Here is a 19578-nt window from a genome sequence, read left to right on the forward strand (position 1 = left end):
CATTTGGACGTTAGGCCACTTGCTGATGCTCCTGTTGACGTTCAGGACGTTTGCTAACAATCGGAGTTGACTTGTTTTGACGCTGTGCGTCAACCTCCGCATTCTAGAGTTGTTTTGACTGCTCAATCTAGGCGGTCAAAGCAGTCTCGAGTGGACGCTGTGCGTCCTCACGCACCTGTTGTTGTTGACAGTTCACAGACTGTCAAGCAGTTACATGACGTTGCGTCCTGGTCTCTCTCACCTGTTGTTGTTGACAGTTCACAGACTGTCAAGCAGTTACATGACGTTGTGTCCTGGTCCGCTACTAATGCACCAGTGCATGTGGACTCTGCTTGTAAAGCATTGACACCACGGTAGGTCTCTCCCTTGCTTGAGACTCAGCTATTATCGGACAAGGTTCCTTTAGATGAGGAAGTTGCTGTTCCCCCTCCTACTGATATTCCCTTGAGGACTCTGTCAGACGGAGAGGAGCCTAAAGCTGCTTAGCCCTCTATGGACTTTAATTAAATCATGCTGATTTTTAAGGATCTTTGTCTGGATCTTTTTGTAACTGCTGCTCCTCGTTCGCCTAAACGTCAGAGCTTACACTAGGCCTAGCTACTTCGAAGCCGTTGTTTTATAAGCTAGTGCTCTCTCGCTCTCCTAGAGAGCTTTACGTTTGCTAGGCGACTGGTTTATCACCAGGAGGAGTTTGGGGGATACAGCCTTTGCTTTCCCTTCTTTTAAACTGGCTTATAGAGCGAGAGTCTGATATGACACGAGAGAAGTTCTCGGCTTGGGAGTTCCTGCCTCTGCCCTGATAGACTTCTTAAATCTCGTAGACTCTCCCTGGCGCCTGGCCAGGAGACGCTCCAAGGTTTTACAGGTCAACTTCACAGCTGTTTTCGAGCCTTTGAAGTTTTGCTGTACAATTATGTCATGCATAAAAAAGGCTTTCAGGGATGGCTCCAGTGATCTGACAGCCACGTTCTCTGCAGAGACAAGTCCCTCAGGGATGGCTCCATGATTTGGCAGCCATGTTCACTGCAGGAGTACGTAAGAGGCAAGTGCGCTCAATGTGTTCATTGTCAAGACAAACTTCGCGATGAAGTCTACCAGGCTGTCTTGACAGCATTTATGGAAGGCGACTGGATGTTCTCTCTCGACCTTCAGGAGGCATACTTACACATTCCTATACACCCGGATTCCCAACCGTTTCTGAGGTTTGTTTACAGGAATGTGGGGTACCAGTTTCGAGCTATCGGAGATCAGAGCCTCCCTGTACTTGGACGACTGGCTTCTCAGAGCCTCTTCCAGTCATCGCTGTCTGAAGGATCTCTATTGGACTCTAGATCTGGCCAAGGAATTGGGACTCCTAGTCAATTTGGAAAAGTCACAGCTGGTCCCATCCCAAACTATTCTGTATTTAGGGATGGAGATTCACAGTCAAGTTTTTCGGGCTTTTCCGTCGGCCCCCAGAATAGATCAAGCCCTGCTCTCCATCCAGAAGATGCTGAAGAAAGAACGCTGCTCAGTCAGGCTGTGGATGAGTCTGGTAGGGACGCTGTCATCCCTGGAGCAATTTGTATCATTAGGAAGACTACACCTCCGTCCTCTTCAATTCCATCTGGCTTTTCACTGGAAAAAGGACAAGACGCTAGAGGCGGTCTCGATCCCGATTTCCGAAAAGATAAAGTCTTGTCTGACTTGGTGGAAGGACAATATCAGCCTAAGAGAGGGTCTTCCCCTGGCAGTTCAGATACCCAACCACGTTCTCTTCTCGGATGCATCGGACTTGGGCTGGGGCGCGACGCTGGACGGTCGGTAATGCTCAGGTCTGTGGAACTCGAGTCAGAGGAGCATGCATATCAACTGCAAGGATCTTTTGGCGGTTCATCTGGCCTTGAGAAGCTTCGAGTATCTCCTTCGAGGCAAAGTGGTGGAAGTAAACTCGGACAACACCACGGCCTTGGCGTACATCTCCAAACAGGGAGGTACCCACTCACTGACGTTGTACGAGATCGCAAGGGACCTGCTCATCTGGTCAAAAGATCGAGGCATCTCCCTAGTAACGAGGTTCATCCAGGGCGACTTGAACGTCCTAGCAGATTGTCTCAGTCGGAAAGGTCAAGTAATTCCAACCGAATGGACCCTCCCCAAGGATGTGTGCAAGAGACTTTGGGCGACTTGGGGTCAACCCACCATAGATCTCTTTGCAACCTCGCTGACCAAGAGGCTTCCAATCTATTGCTCTCCAATCCCGGACCCAGCAGCAATACATATAGATGCCTTCCTCCTAGATTGGTCACATCTGGATCTTTACGCATTCCCACCGTTCAAGATTGTCAACAAGGTAATGCAGAAGTTCGCCTCTCACCAAGGGACAAGGTTGACGTTGGTTGCTCCCCTCTGGCCCGCGAGAGAATGGTTCACCGAGGTACTTCGATGGTTAGTAGACGTTCCCAGAAGTCTTCCTCTAAGAGTAGACCTTCTACGTCAGCCACACGTAAAGAAGGTACACCAAAGCCTCCACGCTCTTCGTCTGACTGCCTTCAGACTATCGAAAGACTCTCGAGAGCTAGAGGCTTTTCGAAGGAGGCAGCCAGTGCGATTGCTAGAGCAAGGAGAGCGTCTACCATTAGAGTCTACCAATCGAAGTGGGAAGTCTTCCGAGACTGGTGCAAGTCAGTTTCTGTATCCTCGACCAGTACCTCTGTAGCCCAAATAGCTGATTTTCTCTTATACCTGAGAAAAGGACGATCCCTTTCAGCTCCCACTATCAAGGGCTATAGAAGCATGTTGGCATCGGTCTTCCGGCATAGAGGCTTAGATCTTTCCAACACTAAAGATCTGCAAGACCTCCTTAAGTCTTTCGAGACCACTAAGGAGCGTCGTTTGGCTACTCCTGGGTGGAATTTAGACGTGGTCCTAAGATTCCTCATGTCAGACAGGTTTGAGCCTTTACAGTCAGCCTCCCTGAAAGATCTCACTCTTAAGACACTTCTCCTGGTATGCTTAGCCTCGGCTAAAAGAGTCAGTGAGATTCATGCCTTCAGCAAGAACATCGGATTTTCGTCAGAAAAAACTACTTGTTCTCTGCAACTTGGTTTTCTAGCCAAAAATGAGCTACCTTCTCGTTTTTGGCCTAAATCTTTCGATATTCCCAGCTTATCGGAGATCGTAGGCAATGAACTAGAAAGAGTCTTATGCCCTGTTAGAGCTCTTAAGTTCTACTTAGCTCGTGCTAAACCTTTACGAGGCCAATCTGAAGCGTTATGGTGTTCGGTTAAGAAACCATCCTTGCATATGTCAAAGAATGCTTTGTCATGTTTTATCAGATTGTTAATACGAGAAGCTCATTCACACTTGAGTGAGGAAGACCGATCTTTGCTTAAGGTTAAGACGCACGAGGTTAGAGCTGTAGCAACTTTCGTGGCCTTTAAGCAAAATAGATCTCTGCAAAGTATCATGAACGCAACCTATTGGAAAAGCAAGTCAGTGTTCGCGTCATTTTACTTAAAAGATGTCCAGTCTCTTTACGAGAACTGCTACACACTGGGACCATTCGTAGCAGCGAGTGCAGTAGTGGGTGAGGGCTCAACCACTACAATTCCCTAATTCCTTATCCTTTTAATCTGTCTCTTGAAATGTTTTAATGTTTTTATGGGTTGTCCGGAAGGCTAAGAAGCCTTTCGCATCCTGGTTGATTTGGCGGGTAGTCAAAGTCATTTCTTGAGAGCGCCCAGATTAGGGGTTTGATGAGGTCCTGTTGTATGGGTTGCAGCCCTTGATACTTCAGCTCCTGGGGGTCTGTCAGCATCCTAAGAGGATCGCTGGGCTCCGTAAGGAAGACGTACTTACAAGGCAGAGTAATCGTCTAAGTCGACTTCCTTACCAGGTACCTATTTATTTTGGTTTTGTTATATTGATAACTGCCAAAATGAAATAAAAAACTCTTAGCTTATACGATGTAAACATATTTAATTCTGGTCTCTACCCACCTCCTTGGGTGTGAATCAGCTATTATATATTCACCGGCTAAGTTAAATATTTAAAAATATTTTAATTATAAAATAAATTTTTGAATATACTTACCCGGTGAATATATAAATTAAACGACCCTCCCTTCCTCCCCAATAGAGACGCAGTGGGATGAGAAGAAATTAAGTCTTTGTTTACATCGAGAGTGGTATCTGGCCGACAGTTGGCGCTGGTGGGCACACCCGCAACCTGTATAGCGAGCGCTGGCGAGTTTTTACTGTTTTTTGTCTGTTGAGCAACAGAGTTGCAGCTATTATATATTCACCGGGTAAGTATATTCAAAAATTTATTTTATAATTAAAATATCATTTTTACAAATAAGAGATATAAGACAATTACCGTAATTAGCTGTGTGAGTGGTTTACCTGAATTGCAGGTTTATTAAGAAAATCTAAAAAAGATTTGAGAAAGTTATTTGTATTTTTCCTAGCTACTGTATACCTTTCTTATTTTACATTGTAGAGTTCCTTTGTGAACATTCTTGTGCTGAACACGTAATCAACTGGGTGAGGTGACCTTGACACCGCCTGCAGTACTTTGGTCAATGATTGATACTTCGGTGCCCCTAGAGAGTTGAGGCCTTCTTGACCGGCCTTGGTCATACCTTGCCAGATTAACCTGAATGGAATTGACGATCAGATTTATGGATCTAAGAAATTTGGCTTCCAGTCAGTTAAACAAGTTCCTGCCCCCCCCATTGTAGTTGAGGTGCTGAAGGTTCTATGTGTCAGAGTTTGCTTCATCTTCACCTCTTTAGGTTGACCTGGTGGTGTGTGCACTGTCAAGGGGAAACCCCTTGGAGAGAATTTGAAATCAGAAGGTTCATCCTTCTTGGCCATGGAGTCTTCTGCCAAGGCTGCCATCCAAGCTCTCTCATGGTTTGACCAATGGTCAGTCGGACTGAGGTAATGAAGTTTGAAAGGAAGACAGTTATTGATCTCAAAGTTTTTGGTGAAGTTTAAGAGTGTTGTGCTGTCTAGTGGGGAGTAGACTTGGCAGACCACTGAGAAAACCAGGGAGCTAACTGAGTTTTGAAGATGAGTGATGCTTTGTTTTCCTAATTCTCAAAACAAGTATGTTCAGAGGTAGCTTTGCCACTTTGAAACATGTCAGTGTGGGCAGCCATATCTCTCTTTTCAAGTAGTTGCTTGTAGGGGTTGGTGAAGTGAAGAACTGCTTCACAAGACTCCGTGATACATTGGGCAATATCTTTAAAGGACTCTGGATCTTTGATGGTGTGTGGAGCCATACTTGCTATATTGGGAGTAAAGAAAGCCGCTGCAACTTTCACTAGATCCCGAGCTGGGCTAAGTATGACCTCTTTCTCATGTGGAGATTCTGTATGTGCATAACCCTTTATTGACACCCAACCTATTCAGGTTAGGAACCAAAGTAGTGTGTGACATTTATATGCCGGTATCCCCCTTCTGCTGCGTTTAGAATGGAATGCCTATCATGCCATTGGGCAACCTGGCAGAGACATGGTGCCGAGTCATGAGGAGCGAATGTCCTTTGAGACGGGTACTTCCTACCTCACCTGGATTGCCGATTCTCAATCTCACAGTCTGGTAGGGTATAGGAACGATTCAAAATCATCGAAAGTTCTAGCTTTGGCAAAGGTGAAATTAGTGCTAGAGAAGAATGAACTCAGTCATTTGAGACTGGTCTCCAAGTTTCTACAGTTGACTTCTTTTTGGAGAAGTCACAGTAATTGACCTCTCTCCGCTGAACCAGTTTGTTCAATAAATAGAGTTAAGGATGGAAACAGTACTGCCTGTGCAGAGTTCAATCAAAGATTTCATCCTTTTAATGGATCTGAAGAATAAGTTCCAAGTACCAAGTCATCAGTTGTCTCTGTAGTACATCAGCTTCTTCCTCATTGGTACATTGTACCAGTTCAAGACCCTGTGTTTGACTGTACAGTTCTGTTCCCTAGTTGTTCACTTGGGTGCTTACTCTGATGGTAGCTTGTGTCTACTTACCTGTGATTAAGTATCATGACGATTGGCTGATCCTAGCCTTGATGTATCTCAACGATGCTAGCCCTCTTAGTGAGTCAATTGCTACATTATTGGGATTGGCTTCTCATATGTTGTCATGGTCTGGGCCTTGTGATAAATTTGTAGGAAGTCAAATCTCATACTTAAGCAGCGACAGAAGTATCTGGGCATGTTGATAGATATAGCAGCAGCAAGTCTTTCCATCAGACAATCACTCAGGGTTGCCATTCCTAGGGCCAGGGGAATGGCGGTGTATATTAGGACAGTACTCTGCTTCTCATAAGTCCTGCTTAGAATGTGAATGTCATGAATTTTGGGTAATAAAAGTTTGTGGCAGGCCAAAAAACTTATATTTGTGTTCGATCTACCAAAATCCAGACATGGATGATTCTATATTTGATTGTCTTCTCACCATTAAGGCTAAGATACAAGATGATAAAAAGGCCTCTTTTGTTTTTGTTGGTGATTTCAATGCTCACTATAGGGAGTGGTTGAATTCTGTTTCTCCTACTGATTGCCATGGCTTAAGACCTTTGGACTTTGCCTCTGAATCAGACTGTGTGCAAATCATAAGTGAAGCTACTCACAGGCCTGGTAACTGCTTGGACCAATTCCTCTGGCATTATAACAAGTATGATTGGTTCTCCAGTTGGGACATCTGATCATGCCTTGAGTCAATTACTAGTGAAGACTGAGCAGCCTGTCCCTGTTGTATCATACTAATCTAAGATTTCTATAAAATATCAAGCGGACTGGAATGGCATTTTGAGTGCTTTTTTTTTGGTTTGAATTGGTCGCAATTGCATGATAGTGTCGATCCTGTTGTTCCTTTAAATGAAAATCTATTCAACATAATTGTTAGACGTATCCCTTCTCGTGTGCTAAGGTACTGAGTGTAAGATAAACCCTGGTTCAATGATAATTGTAGACATGTTTATTTTGAGAAGCAGTAGGCCTATCATCTTTGGAAGGGTAACATCAGATTTGACTTGGAACAACTATTCTCAGCTTAGATCTTTTGCACAGAGAGGTTACGCTTCAACTGTAAAGGAATACAATTTAACCATAAAAGAAACCCTTTCTGGTAAAACTCAGGAATATAAATGGTGGGCTACTCATAAATCTGCACTCTTTGGTGTAGCTGCAACAGATCATTCTTTACTTGAACCAGAGTGCTCTGCCACTCATTGTCCAAAGAAAAGGCCAACCCTTTGGCTGATGTGTTTGACGGTAGCTGAGTAATGAGAAACTTGATCTTCCTCATTCTTGTTTTCCTGAGGTTAAACTAACTAGTTTAGCTTTTTGATTTCATGAAATTAAAGCTCTCTTGATGGCCCTTGATGCTTACAGAGGTGTAGACCCAAATGGTATTTTTCCTTTGTTTTTTATAAAGACTGCAGCTTTCTTAGCTTCAAAGTTATCTGATATTTTGCGCAAGTTATCAAGATGAGGAGCTTCTAGCACTTTTTTGAGAATAGGTAATGTTACTCCATTATGTAAATGTGTTTGTGGTAGCTCAAGTCCAACTGATTGCCGCCCAATTTCCATAACTCCCATAAAATTTAAAAGTTTATGAACCTCTTTAGGCAAAACATTTAGATAGTTGTGGGGAAGGTAATCATCTGTTCCCTAGTTTACAATTTGGCTTTCGTAAAGGCCTTGGAGCATTTGAAGTCCATCTTATAATCTCCAATGCTGTACAGAAATCCCTTGATTGTGGTTAGGAATTTTTTATTATTGGCCTTAATTTTAGGGCTGTGTTTGACCGTGTTAATCATGAGGCCTAGTTTTCAAACTTAAACAATTGGGGGGGGCACCATAGTGAGTATAGGAATGTGATATCAGGTGTTCCTAAGGGTAGTGTTCTTGGCCCATTAAATTTTCATGCGATATATATATATATATATATATATATATATATATATATATATATATATATATTTGGCCCATTACTTTTCATACTATATACACACGACATGTGGTTTGACCCAGAAAAAAACTTGTTGCCTATGCAGATGATGCTACTCTTTACATCAACTCCATCTCCTGAATATAGATCTGGGGTTGCTAAATCCCTTAGCAGAGATCTAGCTAAAATTAGTGCCTGGTGCAAATTATGGGTCTTGAAGTTGAATCCTAACAAAACTCAAAGTATGATTGTAAGTAGATCAGGGACAGTGGATTCTCAACATCAAGGTCTCAGCATTGATAATGTTTCTTTAACTCTGTATGACTTGAAATTTTTAGGTATGATTCTCAACGGCAAATTTACTTTTGAGAAACACATTGTTTGTGTCTACACACAAATATTTGGCTTACTGAGAAAGTCTTTTAATATTTTCGGTGATCAATAATTTCTTAAGAAATATTTTCTTTTACTCTACCATATTTTGAGTGTTGTCCTCCTGTCTGGTCTTCAGCTCCTGCTTCTCATCTTAATCTGTTGGACAGGAACTTATGGTTTATTAGATTTTTTTTTTCTGATCTAGATGATATCTGGCACCGTTGTTCAATTAGTTCGTTATGGACATTACATAAGATTTTTCATAATTCAGACCATCCTTTGCATTCAGATCTTCCTGGACAGTACCATCCCGTTGGTAATACTAGGTATGCAGCTAATTCTAATAGTTAGGCCTTCTCCATCATGAGGCTCAATTCTACACAGTATTCTAAAAGTTTTATTCCAACTCGACCAAGTTCTTGAATGATCTTGCTAATCGAATAGTTGAATAGGTAGAACTTCAAAAGTTCTAACTTGCAGTAAGTGTTTTCATGTTGAACAGGCTGACATAAGTCTCTTTTTATAGTTTATTTATGAAAGATCTGTTTTAATGTTGTTACTTTTCTTAAAATATTTTATTTCAATTGTTTATTACTTTCCATATAGTTTATTTATTTCCTTTCCTCACTGGGCTAATTTTCCTTATTGGAGCCCTTGGGCTTATAGCATCCTGCTTTTCCTACTAGGCCTGTAGCTTAACTATAGTCCATTTCTTTTAGCGAGGCAGATTTGCACCGACTCGCAGGGGTGCCCTTTTAGCTCGGAAAAGTTTCCTGCTCGCTGATTGGTTGGACAAGATAATGCTAACCAATCAGCGATCAGGAAACTTTTCCGAGCTAAAAGGTTACCCCTGCGAGTCGGTGCAAATCTGCCTCGCTAAACGAAATGGATTATAGTAATGATAATGATAATGGTCACCTCTGGTACTGTATGTGGTTAGTAGGAGTAACGCATCTACATATCAACGTCCTGAAAATCCAGTCATATTTCTAGCTCTGCAAGCATTCCAAGAATGTCTGAGGAGGTACGCAGTAGTGTTGAGGAGAGAGAACACCATAGTAGTAGCCTATATTAAAAAGCAGAGGGCACAGTTTTTATCCCCTTTTGAAAGTTGACAATGCAGGTGCATATCTGGGCAGTGCAGTACAGTATACCATTCCGTAGAGCTGTCAGCTAGGTACTAGGACACACTCAATAACCAGGGGCAGGTTGCAGGGGTGGAGTGGTCTGTACATCCATGTGTAGCAAAAAGTTTGCTTCCCCTGTAGGGATCACTGGGAATCTACCTATTCACAACTAGGGTGTTTTTTCCCCCCGTTCAAGAGTGTTGATCAGGCCTCAAATACTGTAGCTGCTTCCAGATGCCCACATGCCAAATTGTATCCCAATCCACTAGCACTTTTAGTTGAGGCCCCGAGAGAATTATCTGAGAGGTACCACCAATCTGTGAAAGTTTTTTGCACTTCATGGTTGGAGACTATCCAGAATCTCCCGAGCGGAAGTTTTTTTTCGTGAAAGACTGCACAAGAGATGTCTGGATACGTGCAGCGTTCCTTTGTAACAGTGTACTGTGGAAAGGGGGTTATTTTCTGTGATTGATGTCGCCAAAAAGGTACTTCTCCAGTAGTGTTATCTCTAGCACCGATCAAGAGAGGTACCTCTTAGGCGTGGCTGTAAAAGGCTACCACTTGGCCTTGAATACGGTCTTTTGACTGAAGGCCATAGACCTCTCTTCCTCATGGGAATTCTCTATACTCATGTTGAGCTTGTGCAGTCTGCCCCATCCAGGGTCCTTTGGCCCCCATAATGGTATGTGACTCGTTCTCAAGACATTTACGTATGTCCCCACACAAGCCTTTGAGAAGGTCTTCAGACAGAGATCTGACTCTCAAGACTGTCTTTTCTCTAGTCTTAGCATTGGACAAGAGACTAGGAGAGTTGCATAGTCTCTCATGGCCAAAACCTAGAACCTGTTGAGACATGACCCTAGTTTCAAGACCACCTCCATTCCCTCTACTCGAAGCGTCGGATGCTAATCGAAAGATGCTTTAGTGTCCTGTGAGGTCTCCAAAGAGGATTCATTATCTCAGGCCTGACCTTCAATGTCACTTCCTTAGCGCTGGAAGAACCAAGAAAGAGTAGTGAAGAATGCTGCTGAGAGGGTTGAGATAATAGCTTGGACAAGAGCTCACCTTGGCTTTCAATAGGAATCTTGCTGAATGCTGGAGTTTAGGAATGTCAAACAACCTTCACAGCGTTTTACTTGCAGGAGTAGGCCTATACTGTACCCTCAAGTCCCTTGACTTTTTTTGTTTGTTTTTTCTACTGTGGTGGATGCTCAAGTAGTTGTGAAGCCAGCTCAACTGCCATACAGGACAGAAAGTCTGCTGTCTATGGTAACTTGAAAATATGAAAGGTAGAATGACTGGCTCTTCTGCTTCTTCCTTTCTTTCCCTCTCTTAGCCATGAAGCGGGTAGTACAGTTACTTGCTGGATATGACATTAATGCTGTAAGCTACACTTCTTTGCATAATTCTTATTAGACTAGATCTATAAGCAGTACTTCTCCCCCATCCTCCCTTCATGGTCATCATACTTTTACGAATTTCATTCTGGACTGCAGCTCCCCTTCTAGGGAAAAGAATTCATACTTTGACCAAACACCAAATACATACCAAGTACAGTTCAAGCCTTATCATGTTAAGCCCACCCATCTCTATGATGGGATGATAGTAGGATGGTGGAGTATCTCCCTAGCTTTGGTACGGGATCAGGGAGACTGTTGTATTCCAGGGAAGAAAAAGAATACTGCAGATTAGTTAGGTTCAAGGCGTGCATCCTACCCATGAATAAATGAGTAAACCTATTTTAAAAGACAAAAGGTTTGTATATGCATAGGAACAAAAATTTAAAAGCTTTACAAACCTGGGTCCTTTAAAGTTAAACTTCCCACTTTAACCACACCTCTTGGTCCTGACCAAAGGTCTAAAGTGAGGTCCTTGACAGAGAGTCATGTACCTCATTAAAGAATTCAACATTTATTTCAACTTGTGCTGAAGAACCTGTTCCCAATTTTATAGGACTCTGGTTTGTAATGCATAAAAATTGCTTTTGAAATTCATTGTTTTTATATCTTTTACTTTTTCTGGGACATTGTTTGACGGTTGCCAAAAGAACTGTTTTGAAGTTTAATGAGCCTTAAGCTAATTTGAGATAGATCGATCTACTTTTGGAAGGATAATTCATAAGTATGATATCCCGGAGTCCCTATTAATCCACCATATATGGAAGATTAAGCTCATATTCATGTTGTATGTGAATGACATGAATTGTTACATCATAACTTCTATTTCTTACAATGACCATCATTTTGGATAGGAAATCATCTGGCGAAAAGGTAGACAAAGAGAGAACCCGCATCAATTGTGTATTCTAGCTTACCACGAGTCAGTAGTTGGGAAGAATTATTTTCTCTTACAGTAAGGGAAGTGGAAGATGCTTAACTTTAGAGGAATTGACCTTAGATATAGATGACTAAAGATCAGAAAACTGTTTGTTAATGGGAGAGAAAAAATATTGAACTAACAAATATAGTAATTGTGGAGCATGACCTAGTAAACAATGAGTGTTCACATAAAGATTTGAGACCAAAAAGAGGATATGCTAATCATTAACAAAGAAATGGAAAGATACAAAGTACATTGTATGTTTTGTTGTGTATTGCATATTATTGCAGTCCAATCCCAGGCCCTGCCTTTTTTAAAAGCTTGGAACTATCAGAAAGTGATTACAACTGGTTTTGATATTGCACAAAAGTGTGCAGGTCAGTGAAAAAGGAAAAGGGTCACTGGTAGATTTTTGCCTTTTGCAAATACTGAACTGTACTTTTTAACTCATTAATTTCTTTACTGCCTTTTCAATATCTCCAACTCTTTCATTACTTACTATAGTACCATATCTCTCCATTAACCTCATTCTGTATGGTACTGTATCATTGGCAAGCATCAGCACTTATGCACCCCCTTCAACCTATAGTATATTCCTATCTAGTCAACTTTACTCTAACTTCTTGTGCCATTCTATAACCTCTCACACTAAAACATTCATGAAGGTAATAAATAGCCATAGAGGCTTAATTGACCCTTGTTTCAGGCTGTATCCAAGCTGGATATAGTTGATTCCACCTCCATTATAAAGAATTTTATTTGCTCAACAAATTGTCTTCTATTTTTTACAAAGTATTCTCTTAGTATCAGCTACGATCCGAGTGTGCTGGTGAGGTAGTCTTATAGAAAGACCTTTTTATTTTCATAGCTGTTCGTGAATGGCAGAGGCAAGGGACAGTGAAATTGCCCCATCAAGCAAGACATTGCCCTAGAGACTATATATACATATGATCAGTGCCCAAGCCCCCTCTCCTTCCAAGATAGGACCAGGAAGGGCCAGGCATTGGCTCCTAATGACTCGGCAGATAGACCTATACGCTCCCCCAAACCCCCCATCCTTAGCTCACAATGATGGTGAGGTTGTAGCCCCTAAAGGAATCAACGAATTTAAGCGGGACTCGAACTCCAGTCTGGTGATCACTAACAAGGGACATTACCAAATAGGCCACCACAACCTATTACTGCTGTTGTATCTATCAGCATTCCCAGATACTCCATCCTCTGCTTGGGTTAGAATGGGGGCTTCTCCCAATTTACCACAATCTCCAGATTATGGCAAAAAGCCAGAATCCCATCTCTGTACTGAAGCAGTTGCTTCTAAGAGTAAGGGAGGATTAGCTAATCGTCCAGGTATCGAAGGAGACTGATTTTTATGGCATGAGCCCAGGTTGATACAAATGAACACTTGGGGCAGTGGCCAGTCCAAAGTTTAGGACCTCGAACTGGAAAATATATGTCGATGTAGTTCCCTGGTGACTCTGAAGTCACGATCATCTGAAGAATGAATGTAAGTTCTGATTTTGAGGTTTCCATTCGTATGGTTTCAGATTACCTGATTCCAGTTTGCATGGTTCCCGATAATAGGTTTCTAATCGCTTGCTTGATATTTGAAACAGTGATTGTGGAGAACAAGCACAGGGAATTTTGTCTTGAGGGGAGAAAATGTAATCAGGCAGTTATCATGAAAATGAAATATGAAGAGAATACCACAAGGAAACCTTGGAACTTGTAAAGGGAAAATTTGAGCCCTTGCAAGTGATGAGAAGAACCATAGGTTCCTCTTTCACCAGTATCATGGACTAGAGATGCTGGAATGAAGCAGATACCAGTACAGTAGTTCTGTAACCTGAAAGTCACTGAGGAATGGGGACAATAGATTCAATCACGAGGGGTCCAATTGTGTGGTGTACAATCAGCGCGTAGAAGATCAATTCTGCAGTGACTGGTTGTGCTGGGACCGTTCAAGCTGTGACTAAGGGCATATAGACTGGTGGCGATATGGAAAGCTGGGTCGGGGATGAACTCTCTTCGAAAGGGAAGGGAAGGAAGGTAGCACCTATCCTCCTGCATGTTCAGTTCCTTACAAGACCAAGCATAGAAGGCAGGTGTGTGTATCGCCAAACCACGTACTGGAACATATTCTCGGGGTTGGAAACTTCGTGGTACAAAGCCTCTTGTATCTCTTATGAGGTGAGAACATACCAGGACTGTATTCCAAAGGGGAAACCCTTTAACATACCTGTGGTTCTCTCAACATTACTGGGAATCTCCTGACGCAGGAAAGAGACAAAGGCAACCCTTAGGTCTTGAATGGCATTGCTTGTACATGATTTTACATTGACCTTAGCACTGGCAACAGGAGCGTGGGCTCTTATATCTCATACTGAAACCCTCCCCCGGGTAACGGTTAGGTTTTGTTACAATGCTGCAGCTCCTATGAAATGATGTACAGTACAAGAATAGGTCAATACAGTACAGTATCTCATGAAGCTTGGACTCCTACTCTCATGTGAGAAGTTACAGGTCATTTTATCTTTCTGGGGGAAAGACGTCTCTGTAATTCTTTGAAGGTTGTGGGCAAGGGTGGCAGCCTTCAACCTGACCTATGGTGTGCGTACTTATTTATGTATGGGACTCACAGTTTCTTCCAAAAGAACCTTCCTGGGTTCGGGCAGTGTCCTTCCCTTTACACTTGGTGACAGCAAAGCCTTCTTCCTCTGACAGAGCACAACGATCAAGGTTACGTTTTCGTTGTCACAAGGCCACACACTCGAGGGAATAAACAGCAAACAGGACTCTTGTCTTAAAGAAACAAGAATGCAGATATTGGCGGGTTGCACAAACATCTGTCTCACAGTTAGAGTTATTTGGTAACAACTCCAAATCCTATCCTTAATCTCTCTCACACATAAGTATCTGCCAATAAGTTATCCGAAAGAAAGGGAAACGATTAAAACAGCCGATTGCCGGAAATATGTCTGTGCTATATGGGAGCTGGAAATAAAGTGGTAACTCGGTGTGCTGATGGTGCATCCCCACCCCTACCAGTACCTGTACCTCATTATACTGTAATTTTAATAGCCGAGTTTCAGCTATGCTGAAAACATAAAGTACAACACTCCCATTAAAGGACAAGTATTTGAAATATATTTAGGAACAAATGTTCAGATGGTTTATATCATTGTTTCACATAATTCAAATGTCAAAATTATTTCAAATTTGAAAAAATACCATAGAAGGTCATAAACTTAAACTTTTTTTTAGATACAAACAAATCCAACTGAAAATAACAAAAATAAGGAAATACTATAATAAAACATTATTATATCCTTTAATACTGTAAGCAAAACAACATTTATAATAACCTGATATCTGTTTCATATGAAAGTTAAAATTTAGGAGATAATTACTTTTATTAAAAAAAAAATGGTAAAAAATAAGTACTTAATTGGAGAAACTAAGAGGAATTATATTGTGGCCTGTACTATCCAGTTGGATTAATTTCGAGGCCTGCCAAGAAAATAGAAGTGACAAGTACTTGGATAGATTATGGTTTAGCAAAATTAAAAGTTTTATTGTTATATGCAGCTAAATATTTGTGTCATAGTGTTTGAATGAAAAAAGAAGGGGATCATTGTTAGAGTACCCAAGGAGGGAGATTTGAGAGACTGGGGATTTGCATGGGATCACAATTTCACCTGTAGGTTGGAAATTTTTTTCCAAGGTAATATCGAATAGAAAAGAACCTTTAATAGATAGAATACTTGGAAAAGAGCAAGTAGGTTTCAGAAAGGTTAAAGGATGTGACAATAGAATTTATATTCTACGACGTAGCGCAACAGTGTAACGAACTAAAATTACCTCTTGTTTTATGCTTTGTGGATTTTGAGAAATCATTTGATAGTATTCCACCTAGTATGTTGAAGAAGTTTCTGAGGCACTATGGGATACCAATAAAGATTATAAACAACATAATGGATATGTCAAAGTGGAACTTGTTGAAATCAAGACCAGAGTACTATAAGGTGGAATACTACTCCCTCCACTGTTTATTGTGGTGATTGATTGTCATCATCGAGGTAATGCAAGGAATGAATAATGGCATTCAATGGAAAGGGGCACCAGAGGTTGTGATCCTGAATATGCAGAAGATATAATTTTAATCATCTCTACAATGGCTGAATGCAGGAAATGATTGATAGGTTAGTACTGGAGGGAAGAAAAGCTGGATTGGTTATCAACCAGAGAAAGACTGAGGTCATGCAGACAAACTGCCTTATGAGATTACTCTTACCCAACTCAAACTCTTTCAAATATTTAGCAACCATCATTATCAACAACGGATTACTAGTTATAGAATTCAAGGCGAAAATAGGGAGGGCAAAACAAAAAAGGGTCATGCTAAAAACGGTTCGAGGTCAAATCGAATATCAGTTCACAACAAAATAAAAATATACATTTAAATTGTAAGATCCATATTAACTTGTGGGAACCAGTTGAGGTGCAGCATTTTAACAACTAATGCCAAATTTCTTGCTTTTGAGAATAAAGCATTGTGAAGAATTTTGGGAATCAGTGGGCAGCACCATATAAAAAATTCATAAATTCGTGAGATGGCAGGGTTGTCCTGTGTGAACGATATTGTTAGATTATCAAGATGGAGATAGATAGTGCATATTTTAAGAAGGGTGGAGGAGTTAGTCCATGATGTCCCTGAATTGAATGCAATCAGCTGGGCAGGAGAGGACATGGTAGACCAAGAGAAACTTGGCTGATGACAATGCGAAGAGGGTTTGGATCTGAGAATTGGGTTGAGCTCAAAGAGATGGCACAGAAAAGAGGCATATGGTGTGAATTCATTGGAGCCCTGTGTATTCCATGGGTGCCAGAGGATTAAGATTAGTGTTTGGTGTTGTGTATTTAAAATGGCAATAGAGTATTAATATGCTTACTATTTCTGCTATATTTACAGGCTGCTGATCTATCGAAGCCCATAGACAAGAGAGCATATAATAAAGAAGATGTGCCGACTTGCCATGACTTTAACAAGACAACTGCAAGTCCGGAAGGCGTGTCTCTTCTCGTTGGGTTGTTAGGTGGTCAGGTACAGCTTATTGACCCCATAACTAAAGAAATTAATAAAGCATATAATGCTGGCGAGGTAAGTGGTCTTTTCATTAATCTACAATCTCTTTGTATTGATGTTTCTTTTGCTTGGATTAGGGGTTTGTGTTTCAAAATTAAATGGACAATAGATTTAAAAAAGATGAATATAGATCTTTACAGTGGCCATTATGAGACATTGTTGTTCTAATTTTAGGAAACAGGTTTCATAGATAATATTTTTTTATGATAGATTTTAATATTTAATTTAATTTTGATCAATTAAACTTTATGCATGTATATCTCCAAATTTATTCGGACTAGGTCTGTAGGAGTCTAAGTTTTACTCATTGGTTTGGTAAATCTCCACCCTTTAATAGTAATACTTGTATGAATTTTTTTCTCTTGAGGTTTCTTTTGTTATACAATCTACAGTAAATAGATTAAAAAAGATGGAATATAAATTTATAATTGAACAGAAAGTCTGGATTTTTTTTTTGCCTCCAGGTCTTATGAAAGTTACTGTATACATTACAATAATTGTTTGTTCTACGTTTAGTTTTTTATACATTTCATAGTAAATTTGCTATGAAATGCATATTCACAAGGCTTACTTTCTGAATAATTCATTGTTTATTAAAAATGATGTACTGTAAATAATATATGAATACAGTAGTACAGTACATATTATTTCCATGAATCTTTCCTTAGAATAGAAATTGACAACCTCTGAACAGAAAATTCCAAAAATTCTCTTGCTGCCAATTCTCCAGGGACTGCTACACTCCACCCACCTGCCATGTACTGTGAGGCAAGTGAAAATAGTTGGATCCTAGGAGAAAACTAACTATTGTAAAGAGATTCAGATTAAGTTGCCTCTTACTCAGCTTCAAACACCTCTGGAAGAGTTTGAATTAAGTGTTTTTTTTTTTTCCCATGTTTCTTTTTAGTATAGTTATTTCCTGATTGATTAATGTATTTTTGTCTTTGAACATTGAGTTAGGGTTATGCCTTCTGTTGGTCATTTTATGAGATATTGTCTCAAGTGCCAGACAAATAACCTATATTTAAACAATGTCGGTCCCCACTCATGCTCCATGTCAAGGCTCTGTTTGTTTATTAGCCCTTTGATGCCATCTGTGTGTGGACCTTGATTAAATGGATGCATATCTTGATTTTAAAGTGTTGGTGGCATTTATCATTGAAAAGTCCCCAGTAGATAATCTAATTACTTGGGGCTTTGATCTCGTACTTTGCATCTCAAGGTGCCCAGTTTATGAATCTTAGACACAAATTGATATGAAGAAATGAACTGATTTCAAATTTCAAGGATCAAGAAGAGGTAGGGTGGGCCAGGGCCATTGGAGCTCTATTTAATGGTTAAAAGGTGTCTGGTTTTAATTCCAGTTCCATCAGAATAGAGGCTCACCAGAATGTCAGCCTGGCAAGCCCAACCCCCAACTGTGGTGCCCTACCTCTGCAGGGGTCTCCCCAGTAAACAGCTAAAACTCATGGTCCCAGGCGGGGACCGATCTGCTGTTATGGAAATGCCAGGCAAACACGTTAGCAGTGTTGGTGCTCCTAGACTTCTGGTCCCAGAGAGGATACGTTCAATACCTCTCATTCTGTTATATGTTAGAGTTCACTAGGTAGTTATAAGCACTGTGACCAAGAAGTACTTAGTTACTTATTGAAGTGCTGTGTCAGTCACCTCCACCTCTCCCTGTTTCTAGCCATTTGCATCACTTCATTCAGAGTTTAATTACCCTCTAAGCACACCAAAATACTGTCCATGTACTTTGTCCTCTGCTTCTCCCTCAATCTCCTTCCCTCTATTCTCCCAGTGCTCTAGTGTATTTTCCTTCTTCTTATGATGTGCCCAACAAAACTCGGTTGTCTCTTCTCTTTTCCTTTACCATTGCTCTCTGCACTCTTAAATCTTGCCATTACCTCTTCATCTGTTACTCTGTCCCTCCAAGATATTCTGAGCATCCTCCTGTAAAACCACTTATCTGCTGCATTCAGCTTGTTTCCCAGCTCTCTTGTTATAGTCCAGCGCTGATCCGAACATAACGGTAGACCATACATATGTTCTTAAAGCTTTAATTCTTGTTTGCACACCAATTGTTATTTGTCTGTATATTTTTCATGTTTTTAAAAGCATTTTTGGCTATCAGGATTCTCCCCTTTATTTCTCATTTTGCTCTTAATCTAGAGTCACCATACTAATCAGTTAAACAGAAGTATTTCATTGCTTTATTCTTTTATTGTTATATTGCATATTGGGGGTTTTGGGGTATTTGATGCCACTAGCACTTCAGTTTTTATTACATTTAATCTTAATCCCGTTAATTCAATCTTTATGTTCCCCGTATCCAGAAGTCGTCGTAAATTTTTGGCTGTGTCAGCAATGATCACTTGTGTTGTCTGCCTAATTTCAGTATAATTTTTGTGATTTGACTCATAAGCTGATGGTCCTAAATAAATTACATTCTACTGCACCAGGGTTTCTTAGGTATTGATATGAAAATTGATTTATACATCTCTAGGAATGTACCATGTGTCATATATACGCTTAGCTAAAACTACAATCTTTCTTATACCAAAATCCCCATTTACTAATATAATTTCAATTGTCATATAATCATTCCTTAGGCTTTTTCCCTATTTGAAATTTCTGTCACCAATTATTTCCTTTTATCTAGTGTAGTCTTGGTCTCATACC

At 40.7% G+C, this 19578-nt stretch overlaps 1 protein-coding gene across 3 annotated transcripts in view; it reads left to right on the forward strand.

The window, feature by feature from the left end:
* LOC137632760 (WD repeat-containing protein 20) overlaps window positions 1-19578 on the forward strand; it is a 94630-nt gene that overhangs the window by 48161 nt on the left and 26891 nt on the right. For all 3 annotated transcript variants that reach the window (XR_011042116.1, XR_011042115.1, XM_068364838.1), the window contains exon 2: window positions 16723-16911. Coding sequence is in view for 1 of the 3 variants with exons in the window: in XM_068364838.1 (XP_068220939.1) it covers window positions 16723-16911 (189 nt within the window). In the remaining 2 variants the exon portion in view is untranslated. The remainder of the gene's footprint in view (window positions 1-16722; window positions 16912-19578) is intronic.

The sequence above is a fragment of the Palaemon carinicauda genome, chromosome 42 (assembly GCF_036898095.1).
Source record: "Palaemon carinicauda isolate YSFRI2023 chromosome 42, ASM3689809v2, whole genome shotgun sequence".
In the NCBI taxonomy this organism is placed as follows: domain Eukaryota; kingdom Metazoa; phylum Arthropoda; class Malacostraca; order Decapoda; family Palaemonidae; genus Palaemon; species Palaemon carinicauda.